Source organism: Trachypithecus francoisi, unplaced genomic scaffold (genome assembly GCF_009764315.1).
Source record: "Trachypithecus francoisi isolate TF-2019V2 unplaced genomic scaffold, Tfra_2.0 Lachesis_group11, whole genome shotgun sequence".
Taxonomy (NCBI): Eukaryota; Metazoa; Chordata; class Mammalia; order Primates; family Cercopithecidae; genus Trachypithecus; species Trachypithecus francoisi.
Window position 1 is genome coordinate 68,194,400 of NW_022681456.1, and position 24,346 is coordinate 68,218,745.

At 40.0% G+C, this 24,346-nt stretch overlaps 1 protein-coding gene across 5 annotated transcripts in view; it reads right to left on the reverse strand.

Annotated features, from left to right (window-relative positions):
- Positions 1-19,919, reverse strand: part of HMGA2 (high mobility group AT-hook 2) — a 139,438-nt gene extending 119,519 nt beyond the window's left edge. For 4 of the 5 annotated variants that reach the window (XM_033221376.1, XM_033221375.1, XM_033221374.1 and 1 more), the window contains exons 1-3: positions 19,005-19,919; positions 16,296-16,382; positions 5,850-5,900 (exon numbers count right to left, since the gene is read on the reverse strand). In XM_033221376.1, coding sequence (XP_033077267.1) covers positions 5,850-5,900; positions 16,296-16,382; positions 19,005-19,115 — 249 coding nt within the window. In that variant the 5' untranslated portion in view covers positions 19,116-19,919. Of the gene's footprint in view, positions 1-927; positions 1,868-5,849; positions 5,901-16,295; positions 16,383-19,004 lie in introns of those variants that run through there. The other variant, XM_033221378.1, reaches the window with a different exon arrangement.
- Between the last annotated feature and the right edge of the window lie 4,427 nt (positions 19,920-24,346).

Here is a 24,346-nt window from a genome sequence, read left to right on the forward strand (position 1 = left end):
GAAAGTACTCTATTTTTATCATAATTGCAAAAGAAAAGATAGTTTCAGAAAATATTACTTACCAACTTTGAATGCATTATGTGCATCAGCAAATTTATATTTAATTACTAAGCATATATTTTTAAAATCCAGTTGCTTTAAAAAGAGCATCTCCTGTTTTTTAAAGCATGTGATAATGGCAAGGGTCTTTGCCATTAAGGGAAAATGATTTCACCTTCACATATTCCATTAGCAGAGAGTTTTTGATGTTATACCAAAGTCATTTCTTCCCCTCCGACTCCAGTACAAAGTTGCAATTATCTGCAATCTGCATTATTGGATATTCCTTTCTAAACACTGCAGTTATATATTTCAGTTTCTTTTCTTTTTTTTTCTTTTCTTTTCTTTTTTTTTGAGATGGAGTCTTGCTCTGTTGCCCAGGCTGTAGTGCAGTGGCATGATCACCAAGCTCACTGTAACCTCTGCCTCCCAGGATCAAGCAATTCTCCTACCTCAGCCTCCTGAGCAGCTGGGACTACAGGCACGGGCCACCACACTCAGGAGTTTTTGTATTATTGGTAGACACGGGGTTTCACCATGTTGGCCAGGCTGGTCTCCAACTCCTGGGCCTCAAGTGATCTGCCCACCTCGGCCTCCCAAAGTGCTGGGATTACAGGCGTGAGCCACCACTCCCAGCCACTTTCAACAAGGAAAGTCTTAAATTACAAACAGCTAAAAGTTTTTGGTGTGTGTGTGTGTGTGTGTGTGTATGTGTGTGTGCGCACGCGCACGTGTGTGTGTGTGTGTTTAAGTAGCAAACTTCTGGAGGGGAAAAGTAATGGACATGAGAACCTAATGCTTTAGCTTCAAAATCAGATTTCCAGGTTCTTCAATACATTAATGCTTGGGATCTTTAGAAGAAAGCCAAAGAATTCCAAAACCAAAGAATGGGTGTAGTAAATTTTATTTTGATTCAGTTCTCCCTTCTTGATCCTCAAATCATCACTTAAATTTTTAGATTTCTACAAACTAGGGGAAAAAAAAAACCCTTGTTGTCTTATCTAGAATCCTCACATGTTTGACTAATAAATAAAATTACATCACTTTCCTGTGTATCACAAGCTCTTTAATAAGAGAAAGACAACTGCTCCCCTTCAAAAGCAATGGAATGGAAATACATATTTTTTAATCGACGTACTGCACACACCCCATTACCAAATAAAGGGAATCAGCAGCCTGAGAAACCAGCTGGGGATTGCTGGGATCTTTCTAGTGACCAACTGAAGTGCAGTTTCAGCATCTGGTCTTTGGATCAACTTCTAGGTCAATCTTAGTATCTCCAGAAAGATTTTTTTTTTTCTTTGAAAAACCATTAATTCGTATTGGGAAATATTTTTCTTCTGTTGTTAATTTTCTTTCTTTTAAAATATTCTGAGAACAAAACACCTAAAAGTATCACTTGTTCCCATTGATGTAGTCTTCATTATTTGGTTCTTACTTCTTTTCCTCCAGAAGCACTAGATGCATCACTAAGCAACATCTGGACGGAGGAGTTTATACATGAGGTTAACAACTTTATTACTTCATTGTATTCTTGAGCCTGAGCCCCACTCTCTACAACTTTCTCCAAATGCTTTCCATCACTAAACTAGGTATGTGACAAGCTCCTTTCCTATGCAAGAATAGAAAAATGCAAATGTTAAACGCCAAATTTCAATTGGCAGGACTGGCTAATGGAATTTTACAGAAGTTCTGAGAATCAGCCATCTCTGTATGTGCATCTTGAGGCAAACATCAGAAATACTTCTTTTCAAACTGATGAACACCACATGACACCAAATCTCTACTATTAGAAGAAAGGCTTCTAAGCTGCAATGTAAAACTCCCCCTTAACAGCAAAGAGGATTAAAATGCATCTTAGTATTATTTATAAGCAGTTCTTAAACTTGATTAATATTCGGCATAAATATATTGAGGACATAATGATACTATCAAGGGTACTTGGTTAGTCTGACATGTAACTCTGTCATTCCTTCTATGTGTAACTACTGGTGGCTTTAAGTAATTAAGGTTTAGCCTATAGCTAATGTCAAAATGAAAATGTACAGTGAAATTAATCATAATTTCCAACATTTATTGAGCACTTCCTGTGTGCCATGCTCTTTATTAAGCCCTTTGCATACATTATCTCATTTAATCCTTACAACTCTATTAGAAATATAACTTTTGCAGATGAGGAAACTGGACCTTTAAAGGTCATGTGATTTTCTTAAGACTCCAGTTAGCTAAGTGGCGGGCCAGAATCTGAACCCAAGCCATCTGAATCCAGAGCCTAAGCTCTTAACTATAAAAAGCCAGAAAAAAAAGAGACCCGTTTACCTCTAGCCTCTTCTACACACACATACACACCTTGAAAATCAGACCACCTCATAAAAACAATAGATCTGAAATCCAGTTCAAACTAGGGGGATAAAAAAAAAAAAAAGATGAAGGGAATTAAAGTAAACAATAGACGTGCTCTTAAGCAAATCTAGTTAACACACTCATTAGATCACTGGATAGGTCAATGCTTCATCCCCTCTGAAAGCAAGACTGATTCAACTTTCTCTCCTACACCTACCCATACCGATCCCAATTACATCAGATCAGAGGATTCCTCGGTAGGTATCTTTTCCCAGGCCTCTTACATGAATCTATAATATCTACTGGAACAAGTTTTAAAAGCACAAGAGCTTTAAAACAAAGCAAAATACCCCACAAGAATAAAAGGGGAACAATTTGGCTTCTAACCCATACACCTAATGAATCCAGTCGGTTCAAAAATATATCTCTAACTCAAGGAAATCGGTGAATGACACTGTTGGAAAGAATTGAACTTGCTATAAAGTATAAGCCCATTTCCTATGGAAAATGCAATAATTTATTTCTTCAGTACAAGCTTTCCAGCAAAGAATGCCATTGAACGGAATGCCTTGCTGTGACTGGCTGCATACTCTACCCAACAGAAGATATACAAGCAAAGAGGAAACACGCTGTCTAGAAAAAATATACAATTTCCTTTTATTTCCTCTTCTCAGTAGAACAACTCTTCTTTGGGGACCAAATCAGGGACTTGTAACAATTCACCACATAATATTTTCCATTCTCACAGCCAGTAAAAATTAGAAACCAGGAGAGTCAAAGAAAATGGCCCAGCTATTCTCAGAAAGGCAAGGATTTCTGTGATGGGCGCCTCAAATGCGCTTCTTACCCAGCAGGAAGATCGAATGCCTGCAATCCAGATACCCCCCTAAATTAGCAAGAACCCGTTAAGAAAAAAACATATAATTGCTCTATAGTTTACTCTGGCTTGCTGATTAATCAACTGTTTAAGGATGTGTGGTGCAAGAGAAAATTGTAAAGAAAGGTAGATGTAAATCGGGTGACTTCGAAGTACTAGGGCAGGTTGTAATTAATTAGCTGGCCAGATGTGGAGCCATAGGAAGGTTCTGAGAAGACAGGACTCTAACTATGGAGGTGAATTGGTGACCATTATAGGACAGTCCAAAGGCAGAGGAGATGAAAGGCTGAGAGAGTTAAGAGGCCCCATTTGATGGAGGTTAGTTTGCTGGTTAACTGCCACTGTATTTGCTTACAACTTATTTTATTTCATTTTAGCCACATTAACCCCATGACTTCAAATAACTCATCTATTTTCTATTATGCTACCTATTAGAAAGATTATACACGTCTTTCTTATTAATTAGTTCAGTGGTATGGGATGTCCTTTCAGAGTTCCGATGCTTAGAAAACAGCAGATCTCAATTTAGATGTATGTCAATATCAAGTTAGTCAACAATGTGCTCATTAGAGTATAATGAAGGCAGCAGTTTTTGACTTCTGAGACTAAGGCAAAAAAGGCCTTGCAGCTTCCTCCTCAGTTACCAGAACACTCCCAGAGGGAGCTCTGAGTGCATGTTAAGAAGGCTGATTATCCTGGGGAGGCCACGTATGGGTGATCCAGTGCACACACTCCCAGATCCACCCAGATTTCCAGTCAATCTTGATAAAGCACCAGATTGTAAGTGAAACAGCTCCAGATTCTGGATCCCAAGTATTAGAGTCATCCACTGATGCTTGAATCTTCCCAGTGGAGGCCCCAGACATCATGAAGCAGAGACAACACTTTCTGCTCTACCCTGCCTGTATCCTTGACCCAAAGAATCCATGTGCATAATAAAATCGTTTTTTTATACTACGAAGTTTTAGAGTGGTTAACTAAGCAGCAATCGATAACTGGAATCATATGTCCAACAAGGAAGGTGATAAACCCACTGGTTATGGAACCCACACCTGAAATATGACATTTAGTTCTAGGTGACATCTTTCAAAAGATTAAAGAACAAACATGCTCAGAAAAGAATAACAAGAATGTTCCTTTATGGGGAAAAAATGAGAAAACTGGAGTATGTGTTACATACAGACACAGATACATACAAAGAATATGTGTTTATTTTCCTCAACTGTTTGCAGGGCTATCATGAGTGAAAGTGAAAATAATTACTCTGTATGTTCCAGGAGGATGACCTAGAGACAGTGGACAGAAGTTACAGGGAGTCAGATGGAATAATTTTCTAATGTTCAGAGCTTTCCTAGAAGAAAGAGGCAGCCTTGAGAGGTAGCAAGTTCCCTAACTTTAAAGGTAATCAAGCACAGGCTAGATGATCACCACTTGATAAGCAGGTTTGGAGAGAACTAATTTAATGAACAGAAGGTTGAATGAAATATCCTTACTTTAAGGTTACACTTTAACACTGAGATGTTTTTCATCTAAAGATCATCCCATTTCCTTGTGCTAAGAAATCTAATCCCAACACATGTTGAGCAGAGGAAAAATACAAGATGAATAAATTAAATGAAAGGCAATACCAAAGTATAAATAGAAAGTGATGCAGAACTCTAGAGGAGAAAGGAATGGTAAACAGGAACATATAATCCAACATAACAGAAAAAAAAAACTTTTTAAAATTTGGAGCATGAAGAACGAACTGGGGAAGAGGAAAAAGGAAAGCCAAAGAACCCATTATATACAACATTGGGTATAAAGGATGCCCTCATTCATTTTTTAGGACTTCTCTGTCAGTGGGAAAGACAGATCAGAAGAACATGGGTAACACAGCAACCAAGGGAACAAGGTTCAAACAGTAAAATTAGCAAAGCTCTTCAGTGAAGACTGAATCTCTGGCCTCAAAAGATACAGGATCTGTGTGCCTATGGGATTAAGTGCACTTGTATGGATACAGCTATCTCTAATGTTTGCATGTGGAGAATGACTACTAAGGGAAGCAAGAAAAACTCGAAATAAACCCTTGCTTCCTAACAAAGCCATGTGAAAAAGAAAACACAAACCACCTAGAAAATGAGATGTGTCCAAAAAAAAAAAAAAGCCATGGAGAAAACCAAAAAAAAAAAAAAAAAAGAAAGGAAAAGAAAAACATTAAAAAGTTATCACATACACATTGTGTATGAATTTTATCACCATTTGTAATCAACTTCCAAGGTTTCACAATACCCTTTAATTTTAGTTACTCAATCTACTGAACAAATCATCTCATTGTTACCCCATTTGAAGGAAGAGTGGAGCCTCTTTTGATGTTGATAAGAGATAGAAAAATGAGTCCACCTTCAGGAAAGAAAAGTGTTCTGCATAAACACCTGGAGCCTAGTGGTAGGAAGTGATGATAATTTGTCTTTTGCCTTAACCCTTTCAAAGATTCATCAAACCAGAAGTTGGAAATTCATGTAATCGACGAAATAAAACTTTTCTCATTTAATACAACAGAAATTTTTCTTTCCAAAAAAAAGAAGAAAAAATATATCTTATCACTCACCCATTTCCTAGGTCTGCCTCTTGGCCGTTTTTCTCCAGTGGCTTCTGCTTTCTGCAAATGAAAAAGGAAGTCATTATAGTTTTCTACCTGATATTGTTTATAAGTACTGCACCAAGGGACACATTTGAAGTAAGAATGTTCTGCTTTGCAGATGAAGTATCGGTTTTTTGGGTTTTGTTTTTTAGCAAACTCCATCTCCTCTAAGGTTAATCTTTTTCCACATTTTTGAGTAGATTCTTCTTCATTGCATGATGTAAAGAGGTATCTATGCAACCCCTCACCCTAAAATACTCCCCCTGTAGTGATCTCTTCTGAAATGCATGAAAATGCTTTTTAAAAAGCTATTTTGCTTTTATTTCTGTCCATATTAAAAACATTATCCCCACATTCTGTAACTACATATGTTAGTATTTTAGAAAATTAATGTTCCTTAAGATGATCAAGATTCTTTCCATGTCACAACTAAAGTTGCAAAAATTAATATTGATATATTGCTTTACAATTTACAAAGCTCTTCTACCTATATTGATAGTCAAAAGCAAGTATAAATGTAAAAAAAAAGAATACACAAGCATTTTAATTCAAAACAACAAACATTTGCACACTTGTCCATGTTTAATTTCATGTTCCTTGCCTGAAACAATTACCTGTCAATCAGTTCGCCTAAAGCAGAGGAAAAAAAAAGCGGCAGAAATCATCAGTTTGTCCCAGTGATGAAGACTACATGTGCCTAGAAATAATGATTAATTAAAAATGTACTTTATTAACAATAATCCCACACTTAACACGAATACATTTCTATCTTGAGAGTTTGTTTCATTGCTTTACTTCACAGAAGATTTTTCTGATATCACAGTTGTTAACATGATTTATAAAACAATTATTTTTCCCTGTTTTTGTCAGCCCTAGTCCAATCTTCAGACACAACAACACACCAATACACACACATATCACATACATCTGTAAAAACATGTGTTCATACTTCTTAGGATAAAGAAAACTTAGTACATATTGTTTCATGTATAAGAATCATCCATGGCTACATTAACACACAAATATAGGTAACTTGAACCAGGATACCTTGTTCCACATTTTACTTTTGTTATCTGAGTTAGCAGCCAGTGGGGGTACTTGGTAGTGATACTGACTATCTACACTGCCAAATGAAACTTTCCTCTTTTTCTCTTCAGTCTGCCTGGTAAAAACAGATAGATTTACATGATAGTTGACAAATAGATAGATGGATAGGCAGATAGACAGACAGGTAGATAACAGATAAAATAAACCACAACATTTCTTACCAAATAGTATCTCCCTGATCTGTCATTACTATCCAACAGGTCCCATGAATTAACCCAGACTCTATATGATTGTAATGTTAACTCACACATATTGAGCATTTAAAATACCCCAGGCACTCGACTGTGAGTCACATGTGTTATGTTCATCCTTACAGCAGCCTTATAAAGTGGGTATTATTATTTCTCTTATTTTGTAGATGAACAACTAAGTCTTAGATAGGTTAGGTATACAACTGTCTCAAGGTCACAAACAAAGCAGGTAAGTGGCAGACCTGGGATTTGAACCCAGTTTTGTCTAACTCTAAAGACTGTGCTCCTAGCCTCTTAACAATGCTACTACCCCTTAGTATACAAGCATTTGTTACCATAAAAAAATACTTTAGGAAACTGTAATTATCACTGATTCAGTTAATTTCCCAGAACAAAAGGAAACCTGGTAGCCTTTAGGAATTCTATCTAACCATCAGATTTGGACACTCTGAATCATTGTTTATTACTTTTGAATAGCTCTACAAAGGAATCATATATTATCAGAGGTTAGTGGCACTGTCTTACCTTCAGTCCCAAGGGCATGAAGTCAGTGAAAGCCCAGAGTGTCAAGTAAATCACACACTCTTCAGAGCATTGCCTCATGGAGAGAGGGAGATGTCCTGAGAAGATCATAGACTCTACCTTGGAATGCTTAGATTCCAATTCCTGCTCTGCTATTTTAGCTTTATGACTTTGGGCAGGTCCTTGAAGACCTCAATTTGGTTTCATCTGTGAAATGGAGATGACGCCTCCTATGAGAGGTCATTCCTCCAAGTACTTCGAAGTTCCTGCCTCCCATGAGGTGCTCCATAAGTGTTCTTTCACTCCTAACTAGATGGAACCCTTAAAGGGAGTTTTTCTTTTCTTTTTTTTTTTCTTTCACTCGGTCACCCAGGCTGGAGTGCAGTGCAGTAGCACGATCTCGACTCATTGCAAGCTCCGCCTCCCGGATTCCCGCCATTCTCCTGCCTCAGCCTCCCGAGTAGCTGGGACTACAGGTGCCCACCACCACGCCCGGCTAATTTTTTGTATTTTTAGTAGAGACGGGGTTTCACTGTGTTAGCCAGGATGGTCTTGATCTCCTGACCTCGTGATCCCCCTGCCTTGGCCTCCCAAATAGGGAGTTTTTCTTCAAGTTAATTCCCTCTCTCAGAAGGCTTGGTCAATGCAAGTATTCCCTCACACTCATCTGTCATCTTTAGAATAAGGCTTTTAAGGATCCCTTTGGCTACTGCATAGTGAGTTATACGTGGGTATGGAGTTCTCTAGCACAGAAGCAGCATCTGACTTAATCTTTGGAAGCAACTGTAAGATTGCACACTTAACCCAGTAGTAAATTACATAAACATGGAAAATATAAATCCTTTTTAATGGAAATGGGGGTGTGAAGCGGGGGTGGGAGAAGGAGGCTATTGACCTTAGAAGCTAACAGTGCTACACCATGCTTTCTCTGCATGGTTGTTATGTTTCGGGGGGCATGATGTGATCCGGGTGTATCTAAAGTCTATTGAAGAGAGAATTTTTTTTGTTTTGTTTTTGTTTTTGTTTTCTAAAAGTGTTTCACTGCATTTCAAAGTCAGAGAAAACAAATCTCTCAAAAACAGAAAAAGCACTGCAAATAAGATGACTTTTAAACGAGCATCTCATTTACAAAAAGCCTATTGAGAAACAAACTTTGCACCATTAACTAAAGGGCAAAATATCACGATTATCACTCGGACTTGTTAAAAGCAAATTCGCTCCTTGGTCATTCAGGCCTGTGTTACATGTAAACTGAAACCCTCTTCTGAGACTACATCTAGAAGAAACACATTAACTGTGCTGTATGGCATCGATCTGGGAGGTTTTCATTTTTCTTTAAAACCCACATTATTTAATCATTCTAATCAAACTCCTCAAAGGCTGCAAAACAAGTTAGGGTTTTAGTTTGTAAACCAGCTTAGATCCAGAATTTTTACATATTGGAAAACACCAGCTTTAGTATTGTTTTCCTGTGTTTAATGCTCTTCAGGATATTATTTTTCAAAAAAGACAAACAGAACATTCAGGAGGCTTGTTTTGTTTTAACATATGCAATACTGTAGAAGTGTATATTTGGTTTTCCTTTGCCAGAATAGAATTTGGCTTTACACTACAAACCCATGTATAACAGAGACATAACTAATTCTAACTATTTATTGCTCTCATCGAGAAAGAAAAGGGAGATATGGTCAGAATTCTCATTTGTAAGAACTGAAATTTCAGACTATTACCAGTACTATTATGCAAATATTTACAACAATCATTTATCATTAAAACTGTCATTTCTCCCTTGTTCGCCCTCATTAATATTTTTATATTTTAAACTTTAGATTCAAAACTGTACACTTAATTTTATGATATATTTAGAAGCAAGTCCATGAGGATTGGGAGAAATGTTAAATGGGAGATATAACTATTTCTTTCTCTAACAAGTTCTGGTACTGCAGACTCTTCAATGTACTGCAGATTTTAAAAACTAATTAGGAAAGAAATTCATCTAGCAGACACATCTCTTGAGCTTGAAAACAGTGCTTAGCACTAGTGCCTGGTATGCAGGAGGTGTTCACTATATACTTGTTGAAGGAGTGGAGGGAGGGAGGGAGGCAAAGAGAGAGGAAGGGAGTAAGTGAGGGAGGGAGGGAAGGAAGGAGGAAGAGGTGAGGAAGGGAAGGCAAGAGGAAAGGAAGGAAAAAAGAAAGGAAGGAAAAGTGTTTATATTATATGTGTGTCTTATTTCCCTCTTCTCATCAGAATTCTAGAGTTCAGTAAAACTTTAGAAATAATTTCACCTAGCCCTCTCATTTAGCAAAGCAGAAAACTTCTGGATGCACTACAATTCCCAAAGACATAGCCCCATGATATATTTGGGAGCCAGAAGTCTTGTGGGTATCAGTACCAGAAGGCACACATTTCCAATCTCTTTATAAGCTTTGGAGTGGCCCTTCAAAGGTTTCCCAAGGCGTAATTTCCAACCTGCATTTCAGGTCACTGGAGATAACAGAAATCTACCTTTTAACAAGTATTTTACAGAACATTCAGGAGCACATGGTAGTGGAAAGAGTATAAGCTTTAGAATTAAAGTGAATTCAAACCCATGTGCTACCATGTACCAGAGTTGAGTATCAGATATGCCCTGGTTTACATCTTTGAATCACAGTTTTCTCATTTGTGGAATGAAGACCACAATGTTTAAATCAGAGGATTAAAGGAGCTAATATACACATAAAGTGCCTGACAGAAGCTATGGTATTTAGCAGTTAGGCAAATGTAATTTCTTCTCCCTCCCCTTACTTTAAAATGCTACCCACAAACATAATACTTACCAATTCTGTAAGTTTCCAAAGTGACTTTCCAAGCATTATGTTACTTAAGTAGGGCAGGGCAACTGTTAATTCCCCTGTTTTACAAATGGGAGATTAAGCATCCTGCCCATGTTCACAGGTAGTAGAACTGAGACCCAATCTGATTTCAAGGCAGTAAAGTGTCTGTTCTTTGGAGAGCTATTCTCATATAAAACAAAACTGCCATGGGAAAATTTAAAAAATAAAAGATAACCTTCTAGGGTGAAAATCAAATTAGTTAAAAGTAATGTATTTCCAGGTTTCCTATAAACACATGGACAAGAGCAGAGGTTGGAAACTAAGAATAATTCAATTCTGACTTCAGGGTCAGATTTAGATGGCTATTAATTTTTTGCTATTGCAAGTTATCTCATCATATTTTTATGTACTATGATATAGCCAGAACTCCCCCACTGCAAATCCATCAGTGCATCTGTACCAAAAAAAAAAAAAAAAAACTAGAAAAATATTTGGGTGTGATGGTGCCCTGTTTTGTTTGCATGTATCTTGATTTACATGAAGCCCACTATCCAAAGCCTAGAAAACACATTTTATTTCCTTCAGTTGCTATTTTAAAAAACATAAACAGTATACATCAATGTACACTGATATCAAAATCAACTATACAAATCAATCCCACTAAGCACTGAGGAAATTCTCATTTTACCTTTTTGATAATCCAGTTCTGTGAGTTTCCTAATTTTACAAGCAACACTTTTAGCCTTGAAGAGACATTACAATTTGCTATCATAATATATTTACCAATAGGAAATATAAGTAACTTCCATCATCCATTGTAGTTCCTGCTTATTACCCAAGTTAGCCCTTACTGTCAACTCTGGTGTCCTTATTTTGCACATGCTTATCTTCATGTATACAAACACTAAATTAAAACCAAAGCCAAATGACAGGCAAAGTTATCATTTTCAAAGTTTAAGATTCTCCTCCTCCAAATCTTCTCTCTACTTCTTTGTAATGAGAAAAATCAATAGCAATGATACAAGAGACCATTGTTATTGATCATAGGAGTTACCTTCTGAGCAAACATTATCCTAGACAAAAGATAATGCCTGCACTACTCTTCCCTAATTTAAATAGACTATGCCATTCAAAATTGCTCAGCTTATTAAAACAATATGAGATAATGCAATGCCCTAACAGATAGTCAGTTCTCCATTTCCCCTTTTCTCCTGGTTGGCAGAACAAAGATTCCTAACTAAAACCTTCAGAATCTAGGACAGTGAAATTAAATTCAGTTTCTACTTTGTGCCTTCTGCTCTGGAAACTGCAGAAAGTTAACAAAACAAGACAGTTTTGAATGATTTAACTGACATAAAATGCTCTTCATCCATCTATTCTCGAGGAAGAACTGAAATGCAATAGAATACCAATCGGGTATATTCTATCTCCTTAGCAAAATGATCTGTTGAGAACTTGAGATAAAAATGAGCCAGGAATGTAGGTCAGCCAGAGAAGTGAGGAGCCTTCAAGTTCAGAAGAGTTCAGAAGGATGAGAGCTTTCAGAGAAGTAGAACTATGGGTCCCTTGAAATAAAATTACTTCATAAGATCATTCAAATGTATTTCAATCTCCCATATTTGGGTCATAATCTGTGATGATTCAAAGCATTGCCAGATAGAATGTGCTGGTGCATTAAGCAAGGCTTTGTCTTCCCTGGCAAAGTGAAAGAAAAAAATGAGTCAATTGTTTAGGTAAGTCAGCCTAAAATATCAAGATAATGGAATAACAGTTGGGCTTTACTCAATTTCACCTGCTGAATTCATTTGTATCCTCAGATAGGGCCCTGAATCCCCCAATAAAACTTACCTGCCCATTGAAATACAGAGGAATTAAACTAAATCACAGTAGTTTAATTTATAAATCATAGGCCAGAATTATATGATAACTGCCAATGTTACCTTTCCTTAACTCACCTATAATAATGCCTTTGGTTTCTCCTTTCAACTAGGCCTACTACATTCTGAAGAAAATTCTGTCCTCATTTAGCATTTATGTTGAATGATTTATCTTAATGGTGACTAAAACCTATCTTCTCTCTTCTTAAAATACCTGTGATTGGTGTTGGTAATGATTATGAAAAGCAAACCACATTTCTAGGAATGCAAATGATTAGAAGGAGCATGAAGTAGTCTTTACAGTATCTAATTAATTCAGGCCTTCTTTTTATAGCAAATTGAACATAGAGACTAAACATTTATTCTGAACATGTTATTTTAACTATAGCTGCTATATCTAGATATTTTTATTCTGCACTTTGCTCCCTAAATCTGCCCATTACACCTAAAGTCACAAGGGTGGTGAAGCAAATATATGACATGATGAAGTAGGGTTATCTCACACCTGAGATCTTTTTTTTTTTAATTTTCATTTACCTTCCAATAAAATTTAATTCAACCTCAGAAAAAAAACTTCCTAAAATATGTGAATGAGAATTGGCTTAAAACTTAAGGATGAATTTGATTTGAGACCTTCAACACTGAAGAATTAGTGACAACCCCTCCAGTATTCTGTCATGATTTAAAAAGTACAACAAAACCCTAAACTAAAGGAGATTATAACTTCTTTCTCTGTAACCATTTGGGAACTGTAAAAATGCAAAGAGTTCCATCCAGCACAACCTAGGAAAGGAAAGCAAAGCAAAACAAAACAAAAAAGGAGGTTAAGACATAACTGGTTTTAGGTGTATCTCAGACTAAAAACAAAAGGGTAAAGATATGCTCACACAGACATATACACACATGGACAAATTAATTATTCAGGAAAACTTTAACTTCTGATTTCTTTTCTTTTATTCAGGTAACTATATGAAATCGACTCAGGGACAAATTTTGAGCACTCAGATTGGAGTTCTGAGGAATAACTAGAATCATCACACAATGGTCATGCATAGTAATTCGTTTTAATGGAATATTAAGTAGATTGAAGAATAATTCTCTTCCAAAAGTTCCAAGTATAGCAAATTGTGTTTTTATAAATGTCTTTGTTTTACATATTATATAAATCAATTTTCTACTGAATATGGTTTGAAATTAAAGTGATGGCTAATTTAGTAGTCATTCACTTGGTCTTGCAACATTCTGCATGCATTGTCCAGTTTCACACTGTTAATTTTCTAATAAACAGCTTTGTTTTCAAATGTCCCAAGGCCAGTTACTGAATCCAAATATAAACTTTGTAAGTCAAGAAACTCCAAGCAGCAAGACATTTTAAGCATATAACCATCAGGATTTCAGTGTGCATTGCAGCTCCTCTAATTTTAGGCTTCTTTCTTCTCATATACTTACCAGTCTTTGCAATGTATGTTGCACTGTGATGGGTCTCAGTTTACAGGAAAACACCCACTTTGTTACTCATAGAAGACTTCTCATATCTACTCTGGTCAGTCTCACAGGGTATGTTTATCTTACATGTTATGAACAATATAATTTTTTCTAAGAAGATTTGCATTTCAAAATCCTGATGAACATATATGTTTTGTTAGAACACAATATATGCTTAATAAACGAATATGTTTGAAAATCATGTTTATATAGAATAGTAACATACTCAACAAATTCTGATTTGAAAGTGAAAATACCTTAAGTTTACACATGCCATGAACGATTCATCAATGTCATTCATTATTTTGCAAGGTATTCTGTTCTCCAGATGAAGCGTAATTTATAAAACTGAAGAAAAATAAGTCAGGTTATGGGCAAATGTATTTATTCATTTTTATTATAAGAGGGATTTTTTATAACAGCATTGTTGGAAATAATTGTGTCTGAAAGAATGAAAGAGTCTGGAGAAGAAATCTTTAGAAAAAAGAAAGCCTACTTCTGTTTCGGAAATTAGAATAATGTATGCATACATATGAAGAATGTTCAGAAAGATGAGTGGCTTAGGGGGCTCATTTACAAACGCCTGTCACTAGAGTCACTAAAAATAAATCAACCCTTACTTAGGAATAGATCAACTTTAAAAATTTTGCTTTAGGTGGTAAACTAGGCACTAGTTTCAGCTTCCCTTTTCTCAAAAAAAATTTTGTTAGTCAGTGGTAAGCTTTTTAAAATGAAGAGGAGGCGATGGGAGCGTTTCTATCTATTCATCCAAAAAACATGGAATATAGTAAAATATGGAAGACAATTCATTTTCCTTTTTAGTATTAAATTTCAAATTACTTATTTATGGTGAAATTTAAAGATTTCTTCCTAGGAGATACTATCATGCTGCATTTTTCAGAGGAACTACACCATAGCTTAAATGTGTGTTAGCTATCTAACAAGTATTTATTTGTGCATCTCCTTAGAATAAAAGTAAATTAGGTAAACTCCACACTTATGCAACATAGAAAAACTCCTTGGTAAAATCAGTCCTTTTTAGTTAATTTATAAATGAGGTAAAATAAAACAAATATATTCATATTAAAAATACCAGAGTACATATTGCCATTTTTAAATAACAAGGTTACTTAGAGCTATTTTAAAGTTTATTGATTAAATAAGAAACACAATCAAATCTAAACTCTAAGAAGCAATTAAATTTAAATATATTAAAAATATGCTCCTCAACTCTGTTCAAAACTGTTAAAACAGACAAGAACTCATAGTTACTTCCTAAATAACTTTATATGTACCATTAGTTGCTATGGCAGTTTACAACACTGAAAACTAGCACATATATTAAAGTTAGGACCCACAGTCACAAAGAAAACCACACAAAACATTAATCCCCAAACGATGAGCATATAGTCCTTTCTAACAAATACTGTACATGGTGTACTCAAACCCGTTGAAAAGGTATATCCAGATTTAGTTCTGATTTTTGAAACTTTGTTCTCAATTACTATACAAACCTACAAATAAAATGCAGAAACTTTTTTTCCAATTTATTTATAAAGTCAAAAAAGCGACTGGTACTTCTCTATACATGCATTAACCCTGACATAGTTCCTCTTTGCAATCTTAAATACAGCCAGCCTGAAGTTATCTTAAACTGCAACTTTAAATTTATTAAGAAAAACACTGAATGTTACACTTAACTGGGTTGCCCAAAAAGAGATATTAAATGAGCCAAATATTTGTTTTTAAAAGTCTCATTGTCCAATTCAGACATTTCTATGTCACTTGATGAAAGGGCTTTTTGAGATTATGATATACTATACTGCAGGTTTATTGTAAAACAAGCAGTATACTTTATTATCACAATTAAAGCTGTAAAATTCATGAAATTTTCCCACTATCCCACAACTAGATTTAGTTCTAATTATCATCTATTTGGCAAAGTACTTTAATAGGGGGATTTGGTTTGCAGTAGCCATGTAATAAGCACAAAGTAAATCAATCTCTATCATTTTTCAGAAGAAATTGCAAAAACTTTACCACCAGGCAAAATCTATAGTTTTGATTTGTTTTTAACTATTTACAACTAGTGTAAATATTAGTTGTGTCATTTTCCACCTTCCCCTCCCCCCTCCCCGCCTTCCTTCCTCACTTCTACCCGTTTTAAGGTTCAAATTATTTGGTGGCTGTTTGTTTAAAAACAACACTGTTAAGTATCTTCATAAACTTTTTATGCTGAGCATCTGCTTAGAAAAAAGGTTAACTCGCATCTAATTAATGTTAAATGTAAGAATTGAGTCTGTGTTACCCAGTTGGGACAAATTCCTAGGTGCGGAGTTAGAATAGGAAAGTTACAGGGAGGCTCCTGTAGTCATTGATGAAGTTAGGAGAGCTTGACTCGAGAAATCTCACCTTTTGAGCTGCTTTAGAGGGACTCTTGTTTTTGCTGCCTTTAGGTCTTCCCCTGGGTCTCTTAGGAGAGGGCTCACCGGTTGGTTCCTAATTGTGAGGGGGGAAAAAAAAATGCTGTTGTGGCAAGAATGTCTGAAAGAAATTGACCCTGACTCTTTAGCTATATTTTCTGCATGTGCTGCTCAAAAGAGCTGTTGGAACACTTTCAGTTCAAGCATAAATGGATGATGATGGTACAGAGTTTACAGAAAGGGGAAATAACTACACTTTTAATCCAAGGGTTCAAAGAGGAAACCCTATTTTGTATATGAAAACTAGATTCTACTTCAAACCTAAAATGGTAACAAAGACTGAAGAGGCATGTTCTAGAAAGAAAGTCATATACTTTTAAGGTGTAAAGTTTACAGGGCTATGCATTTGGCGACTCATAGGAATAATAAGCATTTTAAACGAACACCACTCTCCATTATACTACCATTTCAAACAATAGAAATATGAAGCTAACATCATAGATATTTCAACAATCTTCCATATTGAAAAGGTGGCTTTTAATCATCTTGTATACCTGCCTTCTAGGTGGATTATGATTCAACTGACACATTCTGAGTGAAATACTGGAGGAATTATTCAAGTTCTTCAGTTCAAAATAACTCCATTCCCCCTAAAATTTCCAAATAATTATAGTAAATCTATTGTGGGAGGTTTTGCTTGAATTATCTAGTTAATTGCTTCAATTCTCCACTTCCTTTTGGAGATGCAGGCATGGTCTCCAGCCTACATTTAAATATCTTTTGATAAAAATAAACATATTTTCTTCAAAACTTTCTTTTGAGAAAACTCTTATGGGGGTGGAGTGGAGAAAACTAAAAGGGGGTAAAAGCGAGGAGGAATGGAGTGTCTGGGAATGAGAAATGGAAGCAATCACTAGGTTTAGCAAAACTTTAAATGGCTCCTATGCCAAGTAGTAAATACTCAAGTGGTTAAGAGAATGCGATGATTAATATTCCAGATCCCAAATATTTATCCAGTGAATCATCTATTCACATTTCATTCAGATTCGGTGATTAAATGAGACTAATTAACTTAAAACCCATGAACGTCCTCAATGAAAATTCGCATCCCATTTAGAGAATTCGGGGAAGGTTCCCTGCAAGCTTCTGTGGGACCACTAGCGCCAGTGGGCACATCGAGAGCAAACATATCGGAGACACATTTTTCTTTCTTTGTGAACTCTGCCTTAACTCAAAGGTAAAGTATCCAATCACCTCCAGACCCCATTGTAATTTCTTTTGGATTTTTTTTTTTTTTTTTGGAGGGGGGTGCAATTAGTCAGTTAGAGCTGGGTGGCGGGTGGGAAACAAGTGGGGGAGGGCAGAGACTTCCTGGGAGGTGTAAAATAGGATTCAAATGCGATGTAAAGTGTCGCTTGGGCAGAGCGGGAAAACTCAGGGGCCTCTAGATAGGCTTATTTCCTTTGATGATTTTAAAAAGGTAAACTCTCAATTTTTCTAAAATTCTCTGGCAAACAAACATTGTTCAATTTCCCCACCTTGCTCTCAGGGAACTTTGGGACTCTAGGATTATTTTCTAATCGGCGTGTTTGCCATGAAGGAAGCGATTTAAGACTAAGGAACGAGCAAGTTTTAAAGCCCGAGAAAGTGGAGTTTAAATGTTCTCAATAGACTTATCCCGCTCCGACCCTGCCCGCCGCGGCTTGGACATTACAGCGAACAAAACCCCCAGCCCTGCGCGCTGAGCGCAGCTCTGCAAGCGCCGGCTGCACGCTTAATTGGTTGCATCCGCAGACAAAACCCTCCACTCCGCTGGGTCCCGGGCGCCCCTCGATCGTCCCCTACTCAACCCCCGGCCACTGGCCTTGGAGAAGAGCATTTAATGGCTGCAGCTCTGCGGCACGGGATCCACGGGCAAAAGGGGGACCGGGCGCCTGACGAGGAAGCGACCCTGGCTACCCTGCACTCTCTCGGACACTCCTTTCAACGCGCCCTTGGCTGGGCGAGTTAACCGCGTCCCGCAGAGAGCCAGGCTCCCCGTAGCCCCTGCCCCGGGCTCCCTCCGGCGGCGGCCGCACATTTAAAGGGCCCGAAGAGGACCAGGCAGCCGGCTTTCCACGCGTTCTTTGTCGGGAGGGCGCGAGTCTTGGGCCACCGAGAGCTTGGAGGAGGGCGCCAAGGGGGTGGCTGCAGCGCGCCAGCCCCCGACCCGCGAGCAGCCCCGGGAGGCGGGAGAAAGAGCCTCCGGCCCCCAGGACTCTAACCCCTTCAGCCCAGATCGGCTGGAGCGCCCGGGTCCCCGGCACCTCCTTCTTCCCGGACAGTTGCAAAAGCAGCTCGGAAAGCGCCTGCGAGCCCGGGTTTGTCGGATCCCGCTCGCTTCCAGTCACCCGGCGACACCGCGCCACTCGGGGCCGTGCACAATAGCGAAAGTCCGAGGACGCGCTTCGCCCGACCCCACCTCCCGCCTTCCCTGGGCCGCCCGCCGCGGCTCCCCACCTCCCCGCCCGGAGGGTTGCTGGCGCCCCGGGGCCGCTCGCACACTAGTGGGTCTGCGCCGCTCCCCCCAGCCAGCGGGCGGGCAGCGCGCGACGGCCGCAGCGACTGGGCTCCCGCGCTCCGGCCGCCCCGCGCGAGTCTGGGCCCCTGCAGTGGGGACGGGGTGGGCTGGTGCCCCCACCGCGCCAGCTGTACTGACTTGCTGCTGCTTCCTGGGGCGGCCGCGTCCTCTCTTCTGAGGCGCCGGGGCGGCAGGTTGTCCCTGGGCTGAAGTGGACGGCTGCCCCGCGCCCTCACCGCGTGCGCTCATCCTGCCTCCCGCCGCCGCTACCGCCGCTGCAGCCGCTTCGCCTCGACTGCCCCGGAGCTGCCCAGCACCTTTCGTGAGAGGAGGTGATAGGGCTGGGGACGCCGGCGGGGCGAGCGCTAGCTGGCGGGCTGCAAGGGCTGCTGTTGCTTAGGCTGCCGCCGCTGCCACCATCAACACCGGACGTCCAGCGGCTGCCAAAAAGAGAAGAGGGGAGGAGGAGGAGGAGAGGAGGAGGCGCTGCCGGTGGCGGCGGCGGCGGCGGCGGTGGGTGGGTGCCGGAGGTGGAGGTGGCGGTGGAGGTGGAGGTAGCGAGAGGAGGAGGGAAGCGAGGGAGAAGGAAGAGAGGTTTTGAGGTCGCAGAGGCTCCTCTCGCGGGTTGGGATCAGGAGTTGCGGGCACCGGGAGCACTTCGGAAGCGGCTTGGAAAGGGAAGAGACTTGGAGTGAATTGTGTCCCTTGAAATGTTAGGCGGGGAAAGAATTCCTCCTCCTCTTCCCCCCAACCCGCTCGAGAGAAAGAGAGAGAGAGAGAAAGTGAGAGAGAGAAAGAGATTGAGATTGAAAGTGCCTTGGGCAGTCGGAAAGCAAAGGAGGATGGGGAGATTCCGCCGGGATAGGGTCGGGCACGGAGCACAAGCAGAGGACAGAGCAGTGGGTGGCACCGCGCCTCCTCGGGTGGCGGGAGCAGGCGGCGGCGGCACCGGAGAGTCGGAGGGGGACGGTCTGCTCGCTCCTGAGTCTTGCACCAAGCGCGCGCTGCCCGGGCTGGAAGTTTTCTGAATTCCTGCCCCAAGATTCAAGTGGGATGAGTGTGTGTGAGTGTGTGTGAGTGTGAGTGTGTGTGGTGTGTGTGCGTGAGCGCGCTTGCGCTTGGGGAGGGGGTGGTGGAAGGGGGGGAGTGCCCACCTCTAATCGTGGGCGGATAAAGGGGAGGGGGTTGCGCAGGAAGAAAAGTATGAGGAGGAGGGAGGCCGGGCGGACCGCCGAGCCAAGGCGCCTGGCTGCTAGCCAGAGGCAGCGTTCGAAATACAACTGCCTCGGCGGCGGCGGCGCCCGGGTGCCACCCGGAGCCCCGCTCACGTGCTCCCGCCCGGCGGCGGGGTTAAAGGGACAGGCCGGGGATCCCGGACTGGCTCGCCGTGGGCCTAGCCCCACCCGCCTCACGAGGTCACCCCTAGGGCGGTTGTCCTGCGAAGGCGCGGGAACGTGACTGTCCCCGAGCCACGTTTCGAGGCTCGGCCTTTACCTGCGCCTCTACGGTCCCGAGCCAACAATTTGCAGGAAGCGTCTAGGCTGCACCCCAGGCAGCGCTCCGGTTAACTGTGAGCGGGAAGGGACTGCAGAGGAGTGGGAGAGGGGCCCTGACAGCCCTACTCCGCCGCAGAATGCCCTCACCACAGAGACTGCGGGCGGGCGAGCGCGCACATACACGGAGACATGCATGCAGATACACACGAACACGCGTGTAAGCACATGCATACTTGCACGCAGATACACGTGGACACGGGGCACTCATGCGCTCGTAAACACACGCATTTACATACACATACACACAGGCACGCAGATAGACATGCACATTCGCAGACACGTGCAAGCAATGTGCACACACAGAGCGCGCCAGCTTCTTCATTGAACTTTTTTCTCCAGGAAAGACTAGAGGCAATCGAAGTTCCTCCCCATCCCCCTCCCCGGGGATCTAACATTCGCAGAGTAAAGGGCACCTTGCAGATTCCTAACACCACAATTGCACTCACTGCCCAACTCTCCCTTCAGTTTACCTCGATTTAACCTTCTGCCTGAGAACTCTTTCTGCCAAGTCCTAATTTTATAGCCTAGGCTGTTTCTGAGTTATGTGAACACCATAATGGCCACAGTCCGTTTTTAAAAGGTGGAGTACATTTTTAAATTTTCATCCTTGAATAACACAAAACTCTGAAAAAATTAGGTTCAGATTTTCACACATCACACCCAAAATTATTTTGGACTAATTCCAAAATAAAAACTTTCACCTGGGGAAGAATTTATTTTTTTCAAAGATACAGACCACCGTGGAATAAAAACGCCTACTCTGCAGCCCTAAGCAGGAGTTAGGCACCGCCAGGTTCCCCTGTGCATGTGGAGGAGGCGCGTGTAAATGTCTGCTTTGGCGCGGCAGCGCTGATTGGTCCGCGTTGCCATTTTAAATCCATTTCCAGCTGCCCTTTGCAGAGCTGGGACACTTTGCTGCACGTCGAGTGCTCTGCAGGAATCCAGGGTTTCTCCTGGGTCTGGGAACGCTTAGCTGTGATGGAGAGAGAGAGCCTCCATCCCTCCGGAGGGAGCCCCGCAGCTGACTGGGAAGGGAGGGGTCTAACAGGAACCAGAGGTTTTCTGTCAGGGCTTGGCTCAAAGATGGTATCTTCATCAAAGGGATTGAAGTTTCACCTAACGATTACAGTGACATTTCCTAACTGCGAAGCGTGCACATTTAAAAACTATGATCACATATTTGCACTGTGGTGTGCACAGTTTACATACACGTACAAAAGAGGTTTCTGGGTTTGTGTTTGTTTGCTTACTTTTTGCCAGGAGGAAAGAGAAATTCTGAGGGTGAATGCAGGGGAGCCACTGAGGAGTTCAGCCAGCCAGTTTTGTGCTGTGTACCTCATTATATCCTAGGATTTTTTTTTTTTTTGTAATGTGTACAGAGGTCAGCAAGGAGGGGATACCAAAATTTTGTTTTTGCATTAATCTTTGAATGTAAGAGAAGCGCAGAAAAACTGGGAGTGGGGGAATATACAGCCACTTGTTTTCAGGCTATCATTTTGCTCTTAGACTATTTGACCCCTTTTGAATTTATAACAAGGGTATAAAACAAATATTGTATCAAGTTCTATTTAAATCAATTTTGTATATTTTCATTCTTTGGAAGCTGTATTTAATTTTTCAGAATTCTGTATATTTTCTGTAGGCAAAACATTAAAATTTGTTCTAATCTTTGAAATTATTGAGACTTTTATTATACAAAATGATGTTCTTATATATTTTAAAAATAATGCTAAAAGGTTAGATTTTATTTTTAAAGAAAAAGGAATTTTTTTACATTTACATCTGAGGGTTTTTCCCCCAGTTTAAATTTCTCAACCATTTACTTTTTATCGCACCATATTTTACCCGTATATTCAAGGCTCAATTCTTCTTTCTAATTTGAAAACTTTCCAGGTAGTTTCTGTCCATATTCAACTGTGTCTTTCCTTTTTCTGTACCCACTATAGAATTGAGTAATTAGCACCTTGGTTGTATATGTTAACAAGGTTTTTAATTATCTGTGATACATGATGTAGATAAGTGTTTAGATCAGGTCAGCCCATTAGTGGCTGGTAAAATTAATTTAGCAAACCCATAACATCATTTAAAAAATAGGTAGACTAAGATCGAGAATATCACATGTACAATTTCTGCCTTAGATATATAGTACACATGTATGAAAACTATTAAGATGGGTTGTATTTTCATCGTTAACGTCTCAGAATTTGGGATGTATCTTAGAATTCAAGGTGTCTTAGTACTATGTTATCACATACTAGGTAGTGTCTTTTCTATTTTGGTGGTATACATGCTGCTATGGTTTGGCTGTGTCTCCACCCAAAACTCATCTTGAATTATAGTTCCCACAGTCCCTACCTATGGTGGGAGGGACCCGGTGGGAGGTCATTGAGTCATGGGGGTGATTCTCCCATGCTGTTATCATGATAGTAAGTGTTCACAAGATCTGATGGTTTTTTTAATGGGCTCCCCGCTTTGCCCAGCTCTCATACTTCTCCTTCCTACTTCTTTGTGAAGGTGTCTTGCTTCCTCTTTGCCTTCTGCCATGATTATAAGTTTCCTGAGGCCTTCCCAGCCATGCAGAACTATTAAACCTCTTTCCTTTCTAAATTACCCAATCTCGGGTATTTCTTCATAGCAGTGTGAGAATGGACTAATACACATGCTTATATGTAAATTTTATGTATATTCCCAGAAGAAGGTAGCATTTCAAGTGCCTTGGTTTTTTGTTTGTTTTTGTTGCACTAGTCTAAGTAGTGTTCTGTTCTTGATAGACTTCTGATAGTTATTAATTTATTGCAATGACGAAAGCACCTATAATAAATTTACTGTTTTGAAGAACATACCATACAGGATGAGAAAAGCTTTAGATATACTAAAATACCTTTCGCAGTCTTTTAACTAAAGAAAGATGCATCTATGACAAGGAGATTTAAGTACTCATATTGCACTTTTTCGTGATATATTGACACCTTAATACATTCACAAATTAAAAAGAATTATTTAAGGATTTACTCAGATTATAACTGATTAATGATGAATATATTTCATGTGTAATTAAATGGAGATTTATTATAATTAGGTATTTTGGAATTGAATCTATATAAGGTCACAGAAAAAAATTACAACTAATTTTGATTGACCAGAATGCATAGCACTTGTGTGTGTATGTAAATAGAAGTTTAGTAAAATACAATGTAAACACATAGGCTGGGCGAAGCGGCTCATGCCTGTAATCCTAGCACTCTGGAAGGCCGAGGTGGGAGGATCACTTGAGGCCAGGAGTTCGAGACCAGCCTGGGCAGCATAGCGGGACCCTGTCTCTTCAAAAAATAAAAAAAGTAGCCAGGCATGGTGATGTGCAACTATAGTCTCACTCAGCTACTCAAGAGGCTAAGGTGAGAGGATCACTTGAGCCCAGGAGGTCATGACTACAGTGAGCAATGATGGCACCACTGTACTACAGCCTGGGTGACAGAGTGAGACCCTGTGTCAAAACACACACACACACACACACAAAGCAAAATAAACACATAATCTTGCCTTAAGAGCTTTGCATTCTACTTTTGCTGAAAAATGTTTCATGTATTTTAATATAAGGTCATTTGCACTGCTCGAACCCACAATTTAGAAATTATGTCTTTAATAATTTATTATTTAATAATACTTGTGGGCTGGGCATGGTGGCTCATGCTTGTAATCCCAGCACTTATCCCAGTACTTTGGGAGGCCAGGGTGGGCGGATCATGAGGTCAGGAGATCGAGACCATCCTGGCTAACATGGTGAAACCCTATCTCTACTAAAAATACAAAAAATTAGGCAGACGTGGTGGCGGGCACCTGTAGTCCCAGCTACTCAGGAGGCTGAGGCAGGAGAATGGCGTGAACCAGGGAGGCGGAGGTTGCAGTGAGCCGAGATCACATCAC